A 22466-nucleotide genomic window follows, 5' to 3' on the forward strand; every position below is an offset into this window, starting at 1 on the left:
ACTAGGAGGATTTGCCCTGAGAGATGAGCTTTATCTTAGTCAATAGAATTTTGACATGGCTTACTGTATTTGGGGCCTTAAAGAAGTTTTATTTGAATTTTTCTGCATTTAGATCTTTACCCACTTTGAAGTATGTGTTGGCTTATGGTGTGAAATATAGAGCCAAATTTACCTCCTCCAGAGGAGTACCCAGTTGTTCCATCACTATTTTCTGAACAATCCATCTTTTTCTCACTGGTTTCAGATGCTGTATTTACCATATAAATTCTTACATCTGAATTTACTTCTATACTTTCCATTATAGAATGGAAGTATATATACAGAAGTATATACATTCCATTCTCTTGACCTACCACTCATTCATGCACCATAATGACAGCTTTATTATTACAGTTTAATGTGCTTTAATGTTAGGATCAGGCACCCCATTTTTTTCTCCATGTGAACTTAATTGTATTGGTATGTCTCACTGGGATGGCACTAAATTGTTACTTTAACTTTGGAAGACTGACGCCATTGACTGCTGTTTAACAATTTGGTCTATCTTTCCATTTGTTCAAGTCTTCTTCTGTGTCATTCATAGTATTTTAATGTTTTCCATAGAGCTTGAACATTTTCTGTTAGGTTCATTCTTGGCAACATCTTAAGATTAAAACCCTTAAAAGAAACTGAGGTTGATGTTCTTCAAGTCACTCAAACGTTCTGGATTCTCAAGTAGAAGTTCCCTATTCAAGACAGTGAAGAAACCCGAAGTCTGCACGTAGTAGATGGGCCCACGTGATCTTGGGCCCCTTTCCCATCATGCTTCTTGCTGGAAATTCCTCTTCAACCAACGGTGGCCAACTGCATCTCCATGAGGCAGTTACAGAAGGAAACAACACACTCTTTTCTCCATGCTCCAACACACTCCCTTCTAATAAAGAAGACTCAATTCTAAGCCCTTTAGCTAGAGACCATCTTTGAATAGGTATACAATTTGTGACCTGCACTCTCCATCACCGACTACTGTCAATGCTGTTTTGCTCTCATCACCTGTACCAACTAATCCTGACTAGCTTTTGGCTACTACATCTACTAGGTTTTGGCTTTAATTCTTTCTGGTTTTCAAATCCTAAGCCCACTGTCTCCCTCCTACATAGAAAACCATCCAAATACTGCCTGTGACTTGCCTGGTTGCTTACAGGAGAGTATGCACGGCCTCTTGAGTGCTGCGTGCAAACTGCCATTTGAATTGAGTTCTGTACCAGGTAAGTTGGGTCTGGGGTGACTCCACACCACTCTAGTCTAGGTCTAGTCTGACTTCTGTAAAACGGACATGATCATCTACCTGACTGGGTCACAGAAAGCAGCAGGTGACTTCCCTGATGTAAAAGCACCTAGCAGGGGCTTAACAAATGCCACCCTAGCCTTCCAGGGCTTTCTAATGCTTTCTTCCTATTCTGAACCTTTCAGCTTGGACATGAAAGTAATTCTGAACTAATGTTTTTCTCTCTGGCTAAGGTGTTCTCCTGGTTCTGAAATCAGTGTCGGCAAGGAGGGACAACTGAACCACCCATCTCGCTGCATGCTACCCACAGAAGGTTCAGTTTCCTAAGAGCTCTACTTGAAGGGCTCACCTCACCCAGCTCCTTCAAATTCCCAGACCTCGACAGAGGCTCCTGTGAGGTTAAGTCCTCAAGCAGAACCAGTCCATGAGGGCTATGTGCACTCTGCTTCCTGACTGCCTAGCACTCTAATGAAGCAAAAAGGGCTTCTTCAAGGGACCAGGGACATCATGAACACAGCCTGTCAATTCTCTTAGCAGCCCCCACTGGACGTGGTACCAGTGTCCTTGAGGTAAATGTCCTCTGTAGTGATGTGCCTAGAACCCTTTGCATGTGTAAAGCTCTTGTTTTGTTCTGTGGTCCTGTTCAGACCATGTGGCTCCCTCAGCAAACTGAATATATTCCTGGAGGTCTCTTTAACGTCCTCCCAGCCAGTACCTAGCACAAGTCTTTACAGAGTTAACTGCTCAACGAATGTTTGTTGGCCGAAGGAACATTGCTGCAGTGAGGTTCACTCAGGTCCACTGATTTAATGGTGCTATGTACATGCCCAGCCAAGCTTGGAGATTTACTGAGAATTGTGAAACACACATACAAAACTTAAGTCAGCCAAGACTCAAAACACTTCATCTCCCTCGGAGAACTCACCTGGCCAAAGAATCAAGGGGAAGAGAGAAGGATAAACCATGTTCTAAACTATAAAGAGTGTGTTTCTGTCAATAAATAATACAACGTAGGAGCAAATTTTAACTAGCATGTTGAAAGATCAGCTCTAAGTGTTAAAAAATGTTAGCTCTTTGTACACTACACCAAGAGAGGGGCAGTGCTATCAAGAGTTCACTGCTGTCTCTAGCTCAGAATTTTGTTGCAGTGGCTTATTTTGAAGGGTGGATGGTCACCTCAGACAGCAACAGAAAAGCAATGGGAAAAGGAAGGACGAAAACACGAGGCAAACAATTGAAAACCTTTTCTTTTCAGCTTTTTTTATTTTAAATTACAAAGGATGTTGCATACACTGATGAATCTGTATCTGACTAGAAGTGCTGAGGGGCTGGAAGGTGACAGAAAACAAAGGCAACGACTGTATTGCCTTTTCTTCTGAAAAGAAAAACTGCACAACTATTAACCGACATTTAATAGAATAATTTTTAAACAGCTCATGCGTCAACAAGATAAAATTCTTTCTAGACAACAGACAAGACTGAATCCAATAAAAAGTTTCATAGCTCCAGTTGGCGGGGAGGGAAACAAAACTACAGAATATTCATGATCGCATTACAAACAGGTCCTACGCGCTATGCCAAAGAGGTCGCCACATTGTATGAACACATGGTTTGAATTCTTGCCCTTCCGCTCTTCTCTTGTGACTTCTTATGTGCGGTCAGCCCTAGTATCACTGTTAACCACAAACGCTAAGTTATAGGCCAAATCCTAGGGAAAGAAGGTTAAAAGAAAAAAAAAAAGCAGGCAGTGGAATACAGTGTCATAAAAATGTGGCGAAAAGGCAGATACAGTACACACATACATTTCTGTTATTTGGTTCTGAAAAAAACAAAGGGCGAAGGGCAAGACACAGTAATCAGTCCCGCTCACATCCACCCAAGATTTAATCAACTACACAATTGTGTTTACACTGCTATGAAAGAGGCAAACCTAGTTCACCCAAACTTGGCACATTGAAATACCCAACTCTGATGTTCCTCACTAGTCACCAAGTCGTCAATTCCAAAATACTATTCAGAAGTAGTTTTAAGGTTTTGTTCCCTCACCACTACCCCCAAATCTCCCTTTCCTAAAGGAAAATGGCAATTTGGCATAATTCAGTCCCTAGGTGTAATTTCTACGATTTCAGTCAGTTTACTCAGCACGAGGATTATGCTTCAACACATAACCCCACTCGCCTACGGAAGGGTAAAACCGTCAGTAGTACATTGTGGTCATCTTCCCCAACATGCTTATTCCTTAAAACGAAACCACCGTTCCTACAGTTGACATTCATGGTTACATCCCAATGTGTTTGAAATATTAAAAAAACATGGAGTCATCTTCTCATAATGCCCTTATTAAGATTACAAAGATTACAAAAGAATCCACAAGTATTACGGCACTGTGTGAGACTTATTTGTCATGATCTGAGGGAAGAACAAGACTGCAGTTCTGTGCAAAGTTGTGGAAATGGCCTCAGTTCCATGGGAAATGGTATTCCACAATTGACTTCACTAGAAGGATAATTGAAACCTTTAACACTGAAAGCATAATTCAATGCATTCTCAAAATTCAAGTTTCAAGATTTGGAGAGATGCTAACATTCTGTTACATAATTAACTAGAAAATACTTGAACAGCATTTTAGGAAGACTATATAAAGAAAGGGAACATAAGTTTGTGTTAATTCCTGCTGAAGGCAACTTGAATTCATTTCTTAGAAAGTTAACGAAATCTTAGCAGCTAAAATATTTTTAAATGTATGGAATAAAGAAAAGCACATCCATTCTTGACATTTTGGTGAATAAACTAACAGCTTTATTAATGAAGGCAAACATCAGATAATTGTATGAATATTATATATAAAAAAAGAAATCCAAACTAACAGCATTGTATTTCAAAAGTACTGTACTTCTGTTTCTTTTAAAGAGACTTGTCATCTGTTTTATAAAACAAACAAAATGAGTACTCTTTTCCTAAAAAATTCTGGAAAAATGAAATGGTCAATTTCAAGCTGATGAACTGAACACACCTTTCTTTAAATGCAGACTATTGCTAAGGAGCAAATAAAGTCAAGCATCAGAAAGAAGATGTATGACAAATTCATGAAAGTTAGGAAAAAGGGATGTAGTGAAATTACTGCTAATCTTTCCCCCTCATATTCAAAGACCATTCAAAACTGGTCTTTCATACAAATATAAAATAACAATAAAGAGAGGGAATTTAAAACCATACTCATCTGAAATCCTTCATGATGTTTTTATAATAGCTCTGATTCTCTTACCAAAAAGTTCAAAGTGAAAGAGTTAGGAAGTGAAAGGGAATGAAGACGTTTTGTTTTAAATGTACAAGTAAGGCACAATATAAAGCCACATCATAATCTGTCATGAAGGATATAGGAAAGGACAAGAATCGTACATGGTACAGTAGAACAAGCAATCATACTGACTGAAAAAGTGTGGCACCCAATTCAAAACTCAGACAAGATCTTAACAAGGACAACCGGACAGCATGCTTTCACATGGAGACAAACTCTATAAAGAATCCAGTGTATCTGAAACGAGGAAGAATATTGTTTGTTTTTTTAAATCATAGTAGTACTAGAGTCAAAGTTTATAATTGCTTTGGGAACAATGGGTTTATTTGAGGTGAATTCACAATGCTTTCACTTAACGTAAGATTCTGGACTTCATTATGAGCTATCTGTATACCATGAATGAACACAGAAAACCTTTAGAGAGCTCTTCTCTAATGATCTTCACCCAAAAATACATGCCACAATTTTCAAAAACAGAACATGTACAATTGTTGGGGTTTTTACGTTACCCTTATAAGATTTGTTTGTGTGATACACTAAACGTATATATTTTAATGACAATAGAGGAAGCAGATTATTACTGGCATTAAAGTACAACCATTTCTAGACGGTTTTAAATGCCACAGAGTCCCCTGGTTAAAATGTAAAGCTGCACAGCTTGCCTATGTCATCTTTATGATAAAGTTAAAACAGCAAGAGGATTTAACTTTCACTCTACATTTTACTGCCAGGTTTTTATTTAGATCAAGTATCGCTGCAGCATTCTGACCAGCCCAGATTTAGCAGCAAATGGCAGGAATCATATAAAATGCAATTTTTTTTTAACAAAGTGCTTTTTCTAAGATATACATACATATATAAATAGGTAGGTACAAAATAAAGTGTCAACATTAAAAAGCTCAACTATTTAAAAGCTTTTAACTATTTAACTTAAGTAGTACATATAAAACACTGAAATGCAAGGATATGGAATCTACTAAACAGATTCAAAGTCTTTTTTTTTTGAAATGCAAGACCAAAAAATCAAATTCTGGTTCGCAGACAAGAAAAAGGTATAAAAAACCAGAATTCCTAACAGAGCAGCTAGAAAGGGGCAATTTTATAAACCTCATCAGCTGAGTCTCTACCATGAAGTGATTTTCACCTGATTGCAAAACTGCCATATTTTGGAACATATTTCAATTTCCCAGACACACTCTGTCAAAACTTCATATACCTCCAAGATACAAACCTGTGCTTTGCCTTCTCCGATCTAAAAATGAAAAACATTGGCTAATAAACTTACATTCTATTAAACCATTAGATCTGAGCTTATCCGTTTCGTGTGAATGCACTAACCATGTACATTTCCACCAAGCACATAGGGTAATCTTGTGCATCACAGTTCAGCTAAGGTGTTAAGACAATCCTTCTTGGAGATTCTTCTTCATAATGTCAAAGCATGAAAGCAACATTGCTCGGTTGTCACTGTGCGTATTAGAACCAAACCTTTATAAGCTATAGCTTCATGTGCTATCACTTACAAATGGGCGAGGGTGGTGGGCAGAAAGAAAAGAAAAGAAACACACTGTATAGACAAAATATAATTTAAAATAAATTCTCCAAGGGTTATGGAGAAGTAGTTGGAGAAATAGATATTTTCCCAGCAGCTAGGTCTGAAATTTTTGGTATTTTTTTTCTGGCTAAATAGGATTTTTTATTTAAAAGATAGAATTTTTAAGTTATCAGTTTTCAGAGTTCAAAACACAAAATCTGAAAATAAAACAGTGAGAGAGACAGGATGGAAAGATTTGTAGGGAAGGTTTATAATGCTGCCTTGACATAAGAAATTTCTCATCAAGAGGTAAAGCTTTAACATAGTTAAAACACTGACTAATGAAGCTGTTTTGTGTGAACAAAAAGAGCACCTAAAAACTAAATGTGTTAATATTTCTCAGTTCTAGAAACTATAGAAGAAGAATAAGTCACATGTTAAGTTTGAAGAAGCTAGTTTGAAAATACCTGTACAAAAATATAAAAATCTATAAATTTTTTTGTTTTTGTTTTAAGCTTGTGTTGATCTTTGAAAATATTACATGCACAATAATACATCAATTGGAAAAGTGGCAACTAAAGAATTAGATATTTTTAGCTTTTTTCTTTCTTTACATATATATACATAATACAATAAAAATAATCTGTATTTTGGTTGTTTGGTGGAAGTATACTACAACAAGCTAAATAAACTTTTTAATTTTAAAGGTCAAAAACTATTTTACCAATAGCTTACTAAAATGAAATATATTAAAATTTCCTACAATAAGTGCAGAAATAAAAAGACTTACAGACACCTAAATGGCCACCAACTTATCTACTATGGAAGCGAACTAGAGGAACAGCAAAATAATATCTGTGTGTGTGGATGCTCCTTCTGTAGATAATTGGACCCAAACAGAAATAAAATTCACAGTTCAGTAAGATCCCTAACCCTGACCTTTTCGTTTTTCTTTTTTTTTCTCCTTTTTTTTCATACATTCATACAGTATCATGTAAGCTGTGCAAAACTTTACTTAGACTGGCAGTTTGCCATATCAGTTGCATTTGTCTTTGGTACAAAAAATAAAACAATCGCAATAATGTGCAAGTATTTGTCTTCTTCCGGTCAAGTACCGAAATATGAGTTTTCTAGAGCCATCTTTTTTTTTTGTTTGTTTTTTGTTTTGTTTTTTATACAATACACAGACTCTGTGGCATATATCTACATTTCAACATAGTCCTATATACATTCAAAAATTTTGAAAAAGAGTTGGAACAAAAAAACATTTAAACCCCATAATTTTTCCACCTATATATCTTGTTTTTTTTCCTCATTAGGGTTTTCATCATACAAAATATTACCAGTTTTATAGTTTCCCCAAAATACAAGGCACAAAGAATATGCTTTTTTTTCTTACTTGCACAGACATTATATATATATATTTATATATATATATTTATATATACCATATAGAGCTCGGAAAATGAACATCTAATATGGCACATGGGCATGAGTGCTGGGTTGTGCCATGTACAAGTGAGAGTAACAGTTGTGGAAAATTAGAACAAAAAGCAATAATTCTAAAAACAATCAAAACTGACTGTTTAAAAAAATGCTTCCTCAATTTTTTTGTGTGTGGTTCAGAGCATAAACCTGCCACAATATTTGGCATTTACTATTATCTTCACTCTTTCAAAGTGTCTTGCTTTAACAGATTTTGTAATCTGTATCTAAACATCTATTTAAATGTATGATTTTCAACTCTGATGCCTGTAGCAGTTTTAACCATGGTTTATGCTCTGAAAAATGCAATAATCAAGTATTTTGGATCATGCTTCACTTATGCTACTTAGTTCTTAAAACAATGTAACCTAATTGTAAATGTTTACATAATGCTAAACTGACATGCAAAACAGAATGAAAATTTACAATGAATAACGTGACAAACACAGACATTTCTGACCAGTGGTCCAATGAAGCTGATTACACTTTTGATGTTGGTATCCTTAGTCCTACAAGGCCTCCAGTGGGATTGCCTTCTGCAGTCTTCTCTAACACTTGGTTAACAAATTCTGAGGTTTGCCCAGCAACTGGGAGACCTGAAGAAAAGAGTAAAAGGCACACTTAGATATATCTGAAGGTAAGGAACAGGAAAATCTGAGGGTCAGGGGTGGCTCTCAGTTTGATATGACTCCTAGATGAGTGCTTGCTGCTTGCTACTGCAGCCCAGAAAATAATTCTACCCACAGTAACTAGTGCCCACAAGACTAGCAGGGTTAAACCAAGAACAGTCCAAACCCAAACCCCAAGCCTGCCAACAGACACTGTTTCCTAAAACCTGCCAGCAAGTCTTTTTCCTGTTCTCTCACAGCCAGTCTCTTCCAACTGCTTTAACTTCACTGTATCTCATGGATGGGCTTCACCCATGTGACCAAAAACACATATCTACAGGATGTTTTCAGTCATTTTTTATAAGGATTTGATCAATTTTATGTGCATTTTTTTTTCATTTTAAAGGTAAGTGGATAAATAAGCAAACTTGGAAGAGGAAAGAAAGGTGGGAGATACTGCATGTATGTTGATTTTTTTGTCTTCCTCATCCTCTATGACTGAGGTTGAAGATATCTGATTTATTGATTTTCAGTAATAGAGGTATATGTGTTTGAAAATGTAATAAAAAATAAGCAATTAAAAGGAGATGGAAGCAGAAAAATTTTATTTAGTAACTGCTTATAAGAAGTCAATATACTGTAAAAGAGTATTGACACCACCTTAACCATGTGATCAAATTCATTGGGACCAATAACTGGACAAACTGATACTGTGTGTTTCTTCAAGACTTTTTTTTTTTGATGTGGACCATTTTTGGCTCCCTAACCAGGGATAGAACCCACACCACCTGCATTGGAAGGCCAAGTCTTAACCATGGGACCATAGTATGTTTCTTGATTGACATAATGAGAAGGATATAACCTACAATGTATTCTTGCCAAGAAAATTTAACTGTATCTGATCAGGGGGAAACAGATGAATTCAGATGTTGGGACATTTTACAAGATTAACTACCTGGATTTTTTTATGGAAAGAAAAAAGACTAGGAGACTGATTTAGATTAAAGAAGAACAACAAAAAACTAAATGCAACTCATGATCCTTAATTAGATCAAAAACAAACAAAAAAGTTATAAAGGACATTATTGAGACAACTGGGGAAATTTAAATATGAACTCCACATAGACGTTATAGCGATGTTGAACCAGGAAGTGACAGCGGTATCATGTCTAGGTAAGAAAGTGTCCCTGTTCTTGAGCAAGACATGTTGAAGTAGTAGTTAGGGATGAATAATCATGTCTGTAAGTTATTTTCAAATATTTAGGGGAAAATGTAGATGGAGGCAGAACTAAAGCAAATGCAGCAAAAATATTAACACTGGTTAATCTAGCTGAATGACATGCAAATGTTCACTGGACTATTTATTTCTACTTTTCTTGTAGGACTGATATTTTAAATGAAAAGTTGAGGGAAAAAAATTAAGTACACATTATAATTAAAAAATGAGCGTGCAAGACAAAAATGCAGAAGTAGAAAATAATCAGAGGACACATACAAAATGAAACTATAATAATATGGATGACAACAGAATATGAATAGTATGACAACAGAAAGCAAGAAAGTCATATGAACAATCCTAATAGATCTTTTGGTGATGACAGAAGTTAAAACCAAACATGTATCAATAAATAAAAATGAGTGAAACACATCCATTAAAGAAAAACTCCTGGGGACTCCCTTGGCAGTCAAGTGGTTAAGAATCCACCTTGTAATGCAGGGGACATGGGTTTGAGCCCTCATCCAGAAACTAGGATCCCACATGCCATGGGGCATGCCTGGGTCCCACAGCTGCTGAGCCTGTGCTCCAGAGCCCACACACTGCAGTTACTGAAGCCACACCCAGAACCCACGCTCTGCAACAAGAGAAGTCACCACAATGGGAAGCCCACGCACCACCACTTGAGAGCAGCCCCCACGTGCCGCAACTAGAGAAAGCCCATGCACAACAGTGAAGAGCTTATGTGCTGCACTGCAGCCAAAAATAAATTTGTAAAAAAGAAAGAAAAACTCCTATAGCCAAACTATAAGTTATATATAAAAATCCAGGAGTGAATTTACGGTATTAAAATGAAGTCTACATTTTAATCTAAGACCTTTTACAAAGAGATCTCATATAAAGCAATACAGAAAGACTGAAAATTAAAGGGTAGGCAAAAAAGACAATTATCAAAATGAGAGAAAACAGTTACAAATGAAGCAACTGACAAAGGATTAATCTCCAAAATATATAAGCAGCTGATGTAGCTCAAGATCAGAAAAACAAACAAACCAATCAAAAAATGGGCAGAGGACCTAAACAGACATCTCTCCAAAGAAGACTAGATGGCTAATAAACACATGAAAAAATGCTCAACCTCACTTGTTTGTTAGAGAGATGCAAATCAAAACTAAAATGAGGTTATCACCTTACACCAATCAGAATGGTCATCATCAAAAAATCTACAAACAATAAATGCTGGAAAGGATGTGGAGAAAAAGGAATTTTCTTGCACTGTTGGTGGAAATGTAAATCGATACAGCCACTATGGAGAAAAGTGTGGCGATTTCTTGAAAAACTAGGAATAAAACTGCCATATGACCCAGCAATCTCACTGCTGGGCATATACCCTGAGAAAACCACAATTCTAAAAGACACCTAGATGTCCACTGACAGATGAATGGATAAAGAAGTAATCCTACATACATACAATGGACTATTACTCAGCCATAAAAAATTTGAGTCAGTTCTGGGGAGGTGAATGAACCTACAGCCTGTTATACAGAGTGAAGTCAAAAAAAGAAAGACAACATCATATATTAATGCATATATTAACATGGAATCCAGAAAAACGGTACTGATAAACCTATCTGCAGGGCAGCAATAAAGATGCAGATATAAAGAACAGACTTGTTGACGCAGCACAGGAAGGAGAGGGTGGAATGAACTGAGAAAGTAGCTTGGAAACATATATATTACCATATGTAAAACAGACAGCCAGCGCGAATGTGATGTAGCTGCAGGGAGCTTAACCCAGCTCTGTGACAACCTAGAACAATGGGGTGGGATGGGGATGGAAGGGAGGCTCAGGAAGTAGTGGACATATGTACACCCATTGCTGATTCATGTTGATATATGGCAGAAACCAACACAACATTGTAAAGCAATTCTCTTCCAATTAAAAAAAAAAAACTAATGTGGAGGTTTAAAAACTATTTTCTATACATGTACATTTCTGGATATCCTGATAAGTTTATGTCATTGTTCCATCTGAAATTCTGTTTTTCCTTTATCTTGTCCTAATCAAAGAACAAATTATAAGTTGATTTCCTCAATAAAATCTTACCAAAAAGAAAAAAAGGGTAGGCAAAGAGTTACCAAGCAAATATAAATAATAATAAGAAAGTTGTATTCATGACTGTAATATCAGACAAGATTGAATTCAGGAAAAAGTAATCAAAACCAAAAAAATATATGTTCTTGAAGATAAAGTCATCTATAATGAAGGGGATGTAACGTACAGCATGGTGGCCATAGTTAGTAATACTGTTCCATATATCTGAACGTAGGTAGGAGAAAGGATCTTAAAAGGTCTCATCACAAGAAAAAATATTTTGTTAACTATGCATACTGATGGATGTTAACTGGACTTATTGTGGTGATCATTTTGTAATATATACCAATATCAAACCAGTATATTATACACCTGAAACATAAAATGTTAATCACACCTCAAAAAATTAGAAGCAAAATGAAAAAATTCCTGAAGTTAAAATTAAAAGGAATGTAAGAGTGCAAATAAACACAATAGATAACGCATCTGAGAGAACAGCAATGAAAAAGGATAGAATTTTAAAATTAGAAATGAAGAGATCTTCTTAAATTTGAGAAAAAGTGAATATACCTCAGAAAATACTGAAGATAGACAAAGAAGATTCAATCCACAAATAGTAAGTGTCCCCAAAGAAGAAAATCATAGCAAGGGAACAAATTAAATACTAAAAGATCTGAAGTTATTTATTGAAAGAGCACAGAGTGTATATGTTACTACCGCCCTAAAATGACCAACTCCAAGACATAGTCTAGTAAAGTTACTAAGATTTAAATAAAAAGAAAAAAAAAATCCTGCTGACATCTGGGCAAAAACAGCAAATGACATACGGGGAAAAAAAATCAGACAATTATTAGCTTTTCAAAAGCAATATTTTATGCCAGAATAAAAATGGAGAAACATATTTAAAATACTCAAGGCAGGAAAATGTGAGTAAAGGACTGTATCTGGTAAAATTGATAATCAGATATAAAGGGAAAAGCACAAATATCAATATATAAACCTTTAAATTAAAAAATAAAAAGACAGAAAGAATTTTTTTCTTACAAAACATTAGATTCCTCTCTCTACCTAACATAGGAAAACTATGTAGAAATAAAAGTCTTTTAGAGAAAAAAACTCAAACATTTACAATGTAATATGGTAATATCAACAACTCTTACTGAGCATTGAGAATTTGCGTTCAGCAGTATGCTAAGTGCTTTATACGTATTCTTTCCATTTAATCCATACAACTGTCCACATTTTATAGATGAATAAAATTAGGTTGAGGGAAGTGAAGTTACTTCCCCACGGTCCTCAGGTAATAAGTGGCAGGGTCAGGACTTGGATCTAGAACTGATTTCAAATACTCTCATTTTAACCATTATGCTAAATGAGCGTTTGTGTTTTTAAAACATATCTTAATTTCTGCATATGACCAGTGGATACTGCTAGAGCCTAAGAGAAACCACCAGCATTTTTTCTGTGTGTGTAAAAAGACAGGGAACAAGGCATGCAGAACCTAAAGCATCTTAAAATAATAAAAATGTTTCAAGAATGAAGATAAGTGTCCAGTGGAATCAAATGTTACATAGAATGTCAAGAAAAATAAATCCTCAAGTAAGTCTATTGGACAAGGCACTCAGTGGACCACTTGTGAATTATACAGACACATACTAAATGATCTAGAATGAGCGTCAGATGGCAAGGCCAAGGGATGATACATGGGTCTAGTGCGAGCACTTGCGACTGGCAGAACTCACTTCTACTCCTGGTCCCCCTACTTGCTGGCTTGTTGTCCTATAGCAAGTTACTTACTACCGTGTTGGGCTTCCAATTTCTTATCTGTAAAACCAGGATAATAATACCTCCCTCACAGAACTGTGGAAGTAAATAAACTAAACGACCTTAATAGTCAGATCCTGGATCACAGTAAGTACTATACAAATGCGAACTGTTTACCCCTTTCTAGACTAACAAACTCTTTTTTCTTGTCTCTCAAATCTCTCTGTCATATCATCTCCACTGCCCTGCAAACATGAAAGTTGTCAAATCTCATGAAATCTTTGGGTTAAAATCTATATGCAGGGCTAATTTTACTAATGATTCCCAATTGCCGTTCAGAAACACTAGTATATTTTACATTCATTATGAACACAATGCTGACAAGAGAAACTAATAGTCATTTCAAAAACCATGAGAAATTTACTAAGTACATGGAAGTATTCAACGTGCATTTATTTTCAATGAAAGAAAATGCAATTATTTTAGCAGCAGATTTGGTATACAGGAATATTTCTGTATAAACAGAAATAAAATATTCTTGCTCACTCCACTCCATCTAAGAATCTTAATTTCTTCATAGCAATTACCACAATATTATTATTATTTCTGGTTTTCTGTTTATTCTTTATGCTCCATTTTTAGACTGCAAGCTTCATAAGAAGAGTAGCAACAAAGTCTTTGCTTAATCCCTGTGTTCCCCAACATCTGGCACATAGTAAGGCATTGAAAAAGTTTTGTGGAATGAGTGAATTTATACTAACTGGGTATCAGAAAAGCTTGTCTTAAATTCTAAGATGTTTACAATTGAATTTTTTAGAATAATAGTGTTTGGCACTCTAAATTCAGGTAACAAATTAATGATTGAAAAGTAAGCTTTAGTTCTTTTAAGTGAACTGATTCGGTATACAGTCAGCATTCTGGGGAAAAATGAACTGGAAGAAAATTTTCAGGGAAGTGAAATCTACTGCTATACAGAACGACAATGTAAGAACCAGTTTTTAAGAGACAATTTTAGGAAAACACTGTTAAACAAAGAACCAATTTTACGACGCTTCAGGGTTTTCCCAGACTGTGTTATGCTGTACTGCCCTTGGGATGCTACTGATGATAGGCTGATCTGATCCGCTCCTATGGCAGCTAAGCTCTTGGTTCTCTAGGGTTCGAATGTCTGTCTACTTTAGCTACCTCTACCCTCCCTGTCAGGTATCACTCTGCCTGACTTCTGTTTGGCTGCCTCTCTATTCCTCCCTATGTGGTACAATCTGTTCAGGGATGGAAAACCAGGTAAGCAAGTTTGTTAGAATCCTGGGAAAGAGTAAAACAAGTAGGTAAGAACCTCTAAAAGTATATACTGCAGCTTCTGCCACGGCAGCCATTGTAGAACAACAGCCATGGCTCTGCGCTACCCCATGGCTCTGCGCTACCCCATGGCCATGGGCCTCAACAAGGGTCACAAGGTGACCAAGAATGTGGGCAAGCTGAGGCACGGCCGCCGCCACGGGCGTCTCACCAAACACACCAAGTTCGTGCGGGACATGATCCGGGAGATGTGTGGCTTCGCCCCTTATGAGCGACGAGCCATGGAGCTGCTCAAGGTCTCCAAGGACAAGCGGGCCCTCAAGTTCATCAAGAAAAGGGTGGGGACACACATCTGTGCGAAGAGGAAGAGAAAGGAGCTGAGCAACGTCTTGGCCGCCATGAGGAAAGCGGCAGCCAAGGACTGAGCCCTTCCCCTCTGTTCATAATAAATCTTGCTCCCCCCCCCCAAAAAAAGTATATACTGCAGGCTTGACGTCAAGGACCTTTATTTTCCCCAAAGAAGGTTAAAGTTGCTAGAAGTTTACCCTTCCCAAGTGTTAAAATAGTTCAGTGATGAAGTCTAAATAATAAGTTGTGGTTACAAGAAGGGTATGTTTATGAATGCTAAATCTTCTCGTAAAGGAAAGTAACTACAATGAGAGCACTTGAGTTTTTCCTTAAAAAATTTTTTACTATTCCCTTGAATCACATACCTTACAATGAATGTTATTATTTATTAATTTATCCAGTATTCTTCTTACCAAGAGTATCTTTAATGAGGATTTCAAGCTTCTGTCCCATGTTGGGTCCTCTCTCCTCTCTTGGATTCTGTACTCGGTTTACAATCTCTTGCTTGATGGAGTTGATTACAAACAATAAATTATCTGTAAGACAGAACAGGACACTTGGAACATGTCACTAACATGGAAAAATTTACTTTTAATTGTGTAATAACAGATAATTAAAAATGAAGAACATGTAAGAAAACATTAGGCAGTGATGGCTGCAAGCTTTCTTATCCAAAGTGATTAATTTCAAATGATGTGCCACTTTTGCAACAGGCTACAGATATGTATCAGTCTCCCCTACTCTGTAAGCAATTTGTCCTACTTGCCTTCACAGCTTTAAGACCTATGACAGTGTCTGATACTGACTCAGAGTTTTAGTAAATGTTTATTAAATAAATCATAGCTCTTTAAAGACAAAGCTTTAAAAACAAAATTCTCTGCCTTTAAGAAGCTTTAAAAAAAAGAGCAAATTTAACCAAAAGTAAATAAGGAGGAAAATAATAAAGATAAGAGAAATCAATGAAACAGAACACACACAATAGAGAAAGTTAACAAAGTCTAAAGCTGGTTCTTTGAAAATATCAACAATATTGGTACTCACTCCCACCTTAATCCCCATCCCCAGCTAGACTGCTCCAACACCTATAGCTAGAATGAAAAAGGGGTTATCACTTTAAAACAAAGCCATTAAAAGGATAATAAGGAAATGCTACGCTAACTAAAAAACTTGGATGAAATGAACAAATTTATTGAAAATGTTACTTAACATGAAGAAAAGGAATATCTGAAAAGCCCATTTCTAACAAAGGAATTGAATTTATCCAAAAATACTCCCAAAAGAAAACTCAGAGAGTTTTAATGTAAAATTCTATCAAATATACAATGAAGAAATAAAAGCAATCTTATCAGACTTTTTCAAAAAAGAAGAAAGATCATGACTGAATTCATTCTATAAGGTAGTGTCCTCAAATACCAAAGCCTGACAAAGACATTACAAAAAAAGATAATTAACAGACCAATATCCCTTTTGAATATAGACCTAAAAATCCTTGACTAAGTATTAGCAACAGACTAAAATATCAAACTAGAATCCTGCAAAATATTTGCAATAGACTCTAAATAAAAAGTAAAATACATCATAACCAAATACAGTTTATTCTAAGAATGCAAGGTTGGTTTAATGAAAAATTAGTTAATATAATTCACCATATTAACAGGGTAATATGTGATATAGTACCAGAATAAAGGAGAACAATGATTGTTCCAATAAATGCAATTTAAAAATAAAAGAAATGGCAGTATTCCCTATCTATTCATGAAAAACAAAACTAGGAAAACAAGAAAACTTAAAACAATTGAGGGCATCTCAATTACCAAAAAACCTACAGCCAACATCAACTTAAAAGTCAAAGTTTCCCCTGCAAACAAGGCAGTCACCACATCTATTCAAATGTCCTAAACATTGCAATAAGGCAAAGAACAGAATTAAAAGGCACAGAAATCAAAAGGAGTAAATAAGGCCATTTCTATTTGCAGGTGACAACTACTTACATAGAAAATTCCAGGGCATCTACACACCTACTATTGGAACTTTAAATTGAGCAGGAAAATATGGCAGGAGTAATACACAGAATTCTTTGGTGGCCTAGTGGTTAAGAATCTGCCTGTCAATGCAGGGTATATGCGTTTGATCCCTGGTCCAGGATGATCCCATATGCCTCAGAGCAACTAAGCACAAGGGCCACAACTCCTGAGCCCACACGTTGCAACTACTGAAACCTGAGTGCGCTGGAGCCCGTGGTCTACAACAGGAGAAGCCACTGCAGGGAGCAGCCCGTGCACTGGAACGAAGAGTAGCCCCCGCTCGCCACAGCTAGAGAAAGGCCCAGGCACAGCAATGAAGATCCAGGGCAGCCAAAACATAAACGTTAAAAAGGCTATAAAACAAAGTTTCATCTTACGTATTAGCAACAATGAATTTGAAATTTCAACAGTGAGTCCATTTATAATGACATCAAAAATATAAAATATTCAGGAATAAATCTAACAAAAGATGTTCAAGCACTGTACATTGTATAGAACAAGTCAGAGAAATTAAATAAGACAACCAGATGGAAAGAGATCCAAAGTTCATGGATTGGAAGCCTGCATTTTGTTCAGATGGTAATTCTCTCCAAATTGATGTACAGATTAAAGCAATTCCAACCAAAATTTCAGATGACTTCTTTTATAAAAAGTGATAAACTGGCTCCAAAATTGATAATGGTCACGCAAAGGACCTAGAAGAGCCAAAACAACTTTGAAAGAAAAGAACAAAATTGGAAGACCAACAAGGACGAACACTACCAAGACTTTTACGATCTACTACTGGGAAATAGATGGGGAAACAGTGGAAACAGTGTCAGACTTTATTTTTGGGGGCTCCAAAATCACTGCAGATGGTGAGTGCAGCCATGAAATTAAAAGATGCTTACTCCTTGGAAGAAAAGTTATGATCAACCTAGACAGTATATTCAAAAGCAGAGACATTACTTTGCCGACTAAGGTCCATCTAGTCAAGGCTATGGTTTTTCCAGTAGTCATGTATGGATGTGAGAGTTGGACTGTGAAGAAGGCTGAGTGCCGAAGAATTGATGCTTTTGAACTGTGGTGCTGGAGAAGACTCTTGAGAGTCTCTTGGACTGCAAGGAGATCCAACCAGTGCATTCTGAAGGAGATAAGCCCTGGGATTTCTTTGGAAGGAATGATGCTAAAGCTGAAACTCCAGTACTTTGGCCACCTCATGCGAAGAGTTGACTCACTGGAAAAGACTCTGATGCTGGGAGGGATTGGGGGCAGGAGGAGAAGGGGACGACTGAGGATGAGATGGCTGGATGGCATCACCGACTCAATGGACGCGAGTCTGAGTGAACTCCAGGAGTTGGTGACGGACAGGGAGGCCTGGCATGCTGCGATTCATGGGGTCGCAAAGAGTCGGACACGACTGAGCGACTAAACTGAACTATAAAACTACAGTAAGATACTGCATATTCACATAAAGATAGACAAACAGCTCAATGGAACAGAATACAGAGTCCAGAGGTAGATCCACACATACAGGATCAACTGATTTAACCAAGGTGGGGAAAAAAAAAAAATCAATGGAAAAAGGAAGTCCTTTCAAAGAATGGTGCTTGATCAACTGGGTATTTGTTTGTGGGGGAAAAAAACTGTAAAATCTAAAACTATATAAATCCTAGGAGAAAATATACACAAAAATACAGTTTTGAAGTTGGCAAACTTTCTAATTAGAACACACAAAAATATAAAATGAAAGACTAACACATCAGACTTCATCAAAATTAAAAATTTTTGCTCTTTGAAAGATGTCAGTGAGAAAACAAAAAGGCAATCCAAAGATTAGTATAAAATATTTTCAACATATATATCAGGTAAAGAACCTGTATCTACAATAAAGAACTTTTAGAAGACAAAATTTTTAAATGGCCAAATATTTTAACAGACAGTTTACCCACATACACACAAAATATATAAACAGCCAATAAGTAAAGATGTTCAACATCATAAATTAATGAAATACAAATTAAAACCACAATGATATACTGCCACATATACATCAGGTTGATTAAAAGTAAGAAGACTGACCTTACCAAGTGTTAGCAAGAATATGGACCAACTAAAACCTCCCTATACTGTTTTTGAGAATGTAAAACGGTATAGCCACTTTGGAAAATAGCTTGGCAGTTTTTTATAAAGTTACTCACAGAACATATGTCCACCCAAACACCTCCACAGGAATATTCATAGCAGCTCTATAGACATATGTCTATAGCAGTTATAGCAATAGCAAACAATCTTAAATATTCACCAACATGTGAATGGATAAACAAACTGCAGTATATCTAATACAGTGGAATACTACTCAACAAAGAAAACCATTTAACTATTGATATAGATGGAGAAATGTTTAAATAAGTATGCAGACTGAAAGCAGCCAGGCAAAATAGAAGAATGTATGCTAGGATTCCATTAATATAAAATTTTAGAAAATGTACACAAATTTATAGCAACAGAAAGCAGATTGTGGTTACTCAGAGATAGGAAGAGAGAGGACCAGCTTACACAGGGGTACTAGGAAACTTTTGGAGGTGATCAAAATGTTCACTATCCTGACTGATTCCTCATGTATATACATATGTCCAAAGTAACCATATAATACTCTTTAAATATGTGGAGTTATTTTACTTTAGTTATACCTCAATAAAGTTGTGGGGTGTTTGGGAGGAACACACCTCCAGTTTCAACACGTGTAAGTCCTACAGTCTGAAATAAATCTCTACTACTTCAGACACTGCTTTGAAATTAATGATTTGTTATTCCTTATCTTGTAAAACTTAGAAGAAACCAATCTAGACTAATACTGAAGAGGGAAATCAGAAATAACTTGCAGGGGGAGGGGAAATAATTTAAAACTACATGCAGGGACAATATATTAAAAAATGTGTCACTAAACAAGGAAAGCACAGCTGACTCTCTAAACCACATGAAACAAGAAATTTATGCTTGTTTCTCAAATAAACGAGAGAGAAAACCATTAACTCAAATATAAATAAGGACATTTACATGAAGGCTGGACTGATGAGAAGCAAAAAGCCTCCCATCCTCAATAGGTAAAGTAAACCAGCTCACTGTTTACAAGTGAGAAGAGCAGTAAAAACTGAAACAGCAGAACAGCTCTTCCCAGCCTGGGCAGTGTCCACGCCAGAACACTGGGGCACGGGGGGCAGAGGGGAAGGGCTCTACCATCAAACACTTCTAGGTGAGGAGGTAAAAGCATCTGGCTCAGAAAGTGAGGACCAACCTTCAATTTGTAAGTCAGTCAGTCGCTCAGTTGTGTCAGACTGTTTCATGACTCCATGAACTGTGGCCCGCCAGGCTGTTCTGTCCATGGGATTCTCCAGGCAAGAATACTGAAGAGGGCAGCCATTCCCTTCTCCAGGGGATCTTCCCAACCCAGAGATAGAACCTGGGTCTCCTGCATGCAGGCAGATTCTCTACCATCTGAGCCACCTGGGAAGCCCAAAGTCTCTTAAGAGATCCCTCCTGTTCTGATTTCATGATCATCCAAGAATCTTCCAGAATTTTACCCTTGTCTGGGGATAAACTATGTTAATCAGGATGAAGGTCCAGTCCTCTTCGTAGCTTTACTTCTCATTCTGAGTCAACAAATTTCCATTTGACTCACAGAGTTCCTGTGAGCCTTGGTAGAAGGAATCAAGAGGAGGAAGAGGTCTGGCAGCATAGGACACGATGAGGACGACAGTAGTGGGCCCTGAAGCTAGTCCTTGGAACAGTGCTAGTTGATGACAAATTAAAATAGGTAAGGACAATATGGTACACTTTTCATAAACCTAACTTTAGTCTGAGATTATGCCTGTCTTAATTTTCTAACACTAAAATATTCTTCCCTGTATGAAATGACAGTAATTGTAGATGATATTCTTTTTAATGTCCTCATGTGGCAAAATATAAAGTTGGCAGCCCCATGGTTCCCAAGTCCCAAAATTTGTTTCCAATGTCACTGATTTTAGAAACCATTGGGTCAATACGTAATGGATGAAAGTGTTCCACAAAGCAGTAACAGTGACTCCCAGATATTTAAAGGAATCAAGGGCACCATTCCCTTGAGAGATATATGTATGTTCCATGGGAAGAACTTGCAAACCCCGCGTAATCTGGCAGAAACCAACACAATATTGTAAAGCAATTACCCTTCAATTAAAAATAAATAAATGTAATTATAAAAAAAAATACATGTGGCAAACCACACAGAGGTAGCAACTACTACATTGCTTCTGACATGTCTTCTAAACCAAGTCAAGGTTGTGCTTCTCAAGACTGGAAAAGAGAAGCTTGTAAGACAGATGTGGAAGAGAAAAATGAATGAGAAGATCCTTTTCCTCTGTGCTGACTGAGAAGAAAATGCACCTAGAGATAAGTTTTTTTCCTACATGAAAATATCTACAGGCTTTAAGTTAGCCTTGGGAATAAAAAAAATTAAAGGCCATCAAAAACTCAATTTGAAATAGAGGAACACATTCAGAAATATACATATTCCTGGCTCTTAACCAATTTCCCAATTGTTCCCCACCCCAGAACACAGAAAATATGTGTTTGTGGGCCTACACATACATATATACAAGCACAAAAATATATGGCCATACAGACGTGCATGATTATGGATAAATTTATTAATTGAACAACACACAGTTATATGTCTACATGCATCCAGAGAAAAAGAGACCCAGAAGGGATCCAGTGACCTACCACATCTCCCTACATTGTGAGTCAGCTGGGTTCTATTATAAAATAGGGGTGGTCCTTATTATAGAAGATCAAAAGCAGAGCTTCCCCCACCTCTAGTTCACTACAAAAGGGTTCCAAGTGTGTGAGATAATGATTCGCTTTCCCTGGTGGCTCAGCTGGTAAAGAATCCACCTGCAATGTAGGAGACCTGGGTTCGATCCCTGGGTTAGGAAGATCTCCTGGAGAAGGGAACAGCTACCCACTCCAGTATTCTGGCCTTGAGAATTCCATGGACTAGTCCATGGAGGTGCAAAGTATTGGACACAACTGAATGATTTTCACTTTCACCCCACAGGGACCTCCTCCCATGAGCAGCCTACTCCATTATACTCTAGGATGCCTTAGAGATGACAGTTTTCTGCATGTGCCAGGATGTGAAATATCAGGAAGCACTGATCTAAACCAATGGATCCCAAATAAGTACTAGAATGGCTGCGTAAGAGTAATCTGGGGTAACATTAAAAATATGGATTTTGGGGTTCTACTTGCATAGATTACAGTTCAGAGAACCTGGGGAGAAGTCTAGAAATCTGTAGTTTAATATGTACACACAGATGATTCTAATGAGCAATCACATTTGGAAAACACATTTCCAAACTATCCACTCAAAGGTTAAAATATACATTAGTCAATAAAACTGGCTAACTTCGCACACAACTGTAAAATTGAAGTCAGAGATTACCATGGTCACAAGAGGCGATCTGGCTTGGGGAGCGACAGATAGACACTAAGAGAAGAACATGAAT

General features: G+C 36.8%; 2 protein-coding genes across 4 annotated transcripts in view; one reads left to right on the forward strand and one right to left on the reverse strand.

Moving 5' to 3' along the window:
• Positions 1-2510: 2510 nt before the first annotated feature.
• The window catches only part of CREBRF (CREB3 regulatory factor), a 59063-nt gene continuing 39107 nt past the window's right edge, over positions 2511-22466 (reverse strand). For 2 of the 3 annotated variants that reach the window (XM_040262737.1, XM_040262740.1), the window contains 2 exons: positions 15328-15450; positions 2511-8180 (listed from right to left, as the gene is read on the reverse strand). In XM_040262737.1, the coding sequence (XP_040118671.1) occupies positions 8065-8180; positions 15328-15450 (239 nt within the window). In that variant the 3' untranslated portion in view covers positions 2511-8064. The remainder of the gene's footprint in view (positions 8181-15327; positions 15451-22466) is intronic. The other variant, XM_040262738.1, reaches the window with a different exon arrangement.
• On the forward strand, positions 14661-15008 carry LOC120879666 (60S ribosomal protein L36-like). Its single transcript, XM_040262741.1, has one exon. It carries the CDS (start codon positions 14677-14679, stop codon positions 14989-14991), a length of 315 nt encoding a protein of 104 aa, XP_040118675.1. The 5' UTR covers positions 14661-14676; the 3' UTR covers positions 14992-15008.

The sequence above is a fragment of the Oryx dammah genome, unplaced genomic scaffold (assembly GCF_014754425.2).
Source record: "Oryx dammah isolate SB20612 unplaced genomic scaffold, SCBI_Odam_1.1 HiC_scaffold_20, whole genome shotgun sequence".
NCBI lineage: Eukaryota > Metazoa > Chordata > Mammalia > Artiodactyla > Bovidae > Oryx > Oryx dammah.

Excerpts from the sequence above, each read along its gene's own strand:
- LOC120879666 (XM_040262741.1), top strand. The coding sequence starts at position 14,677 with ATGGCTCTGCGCTACCCCATGGCCATGGGCCTCAACAAGGGTCACAAG.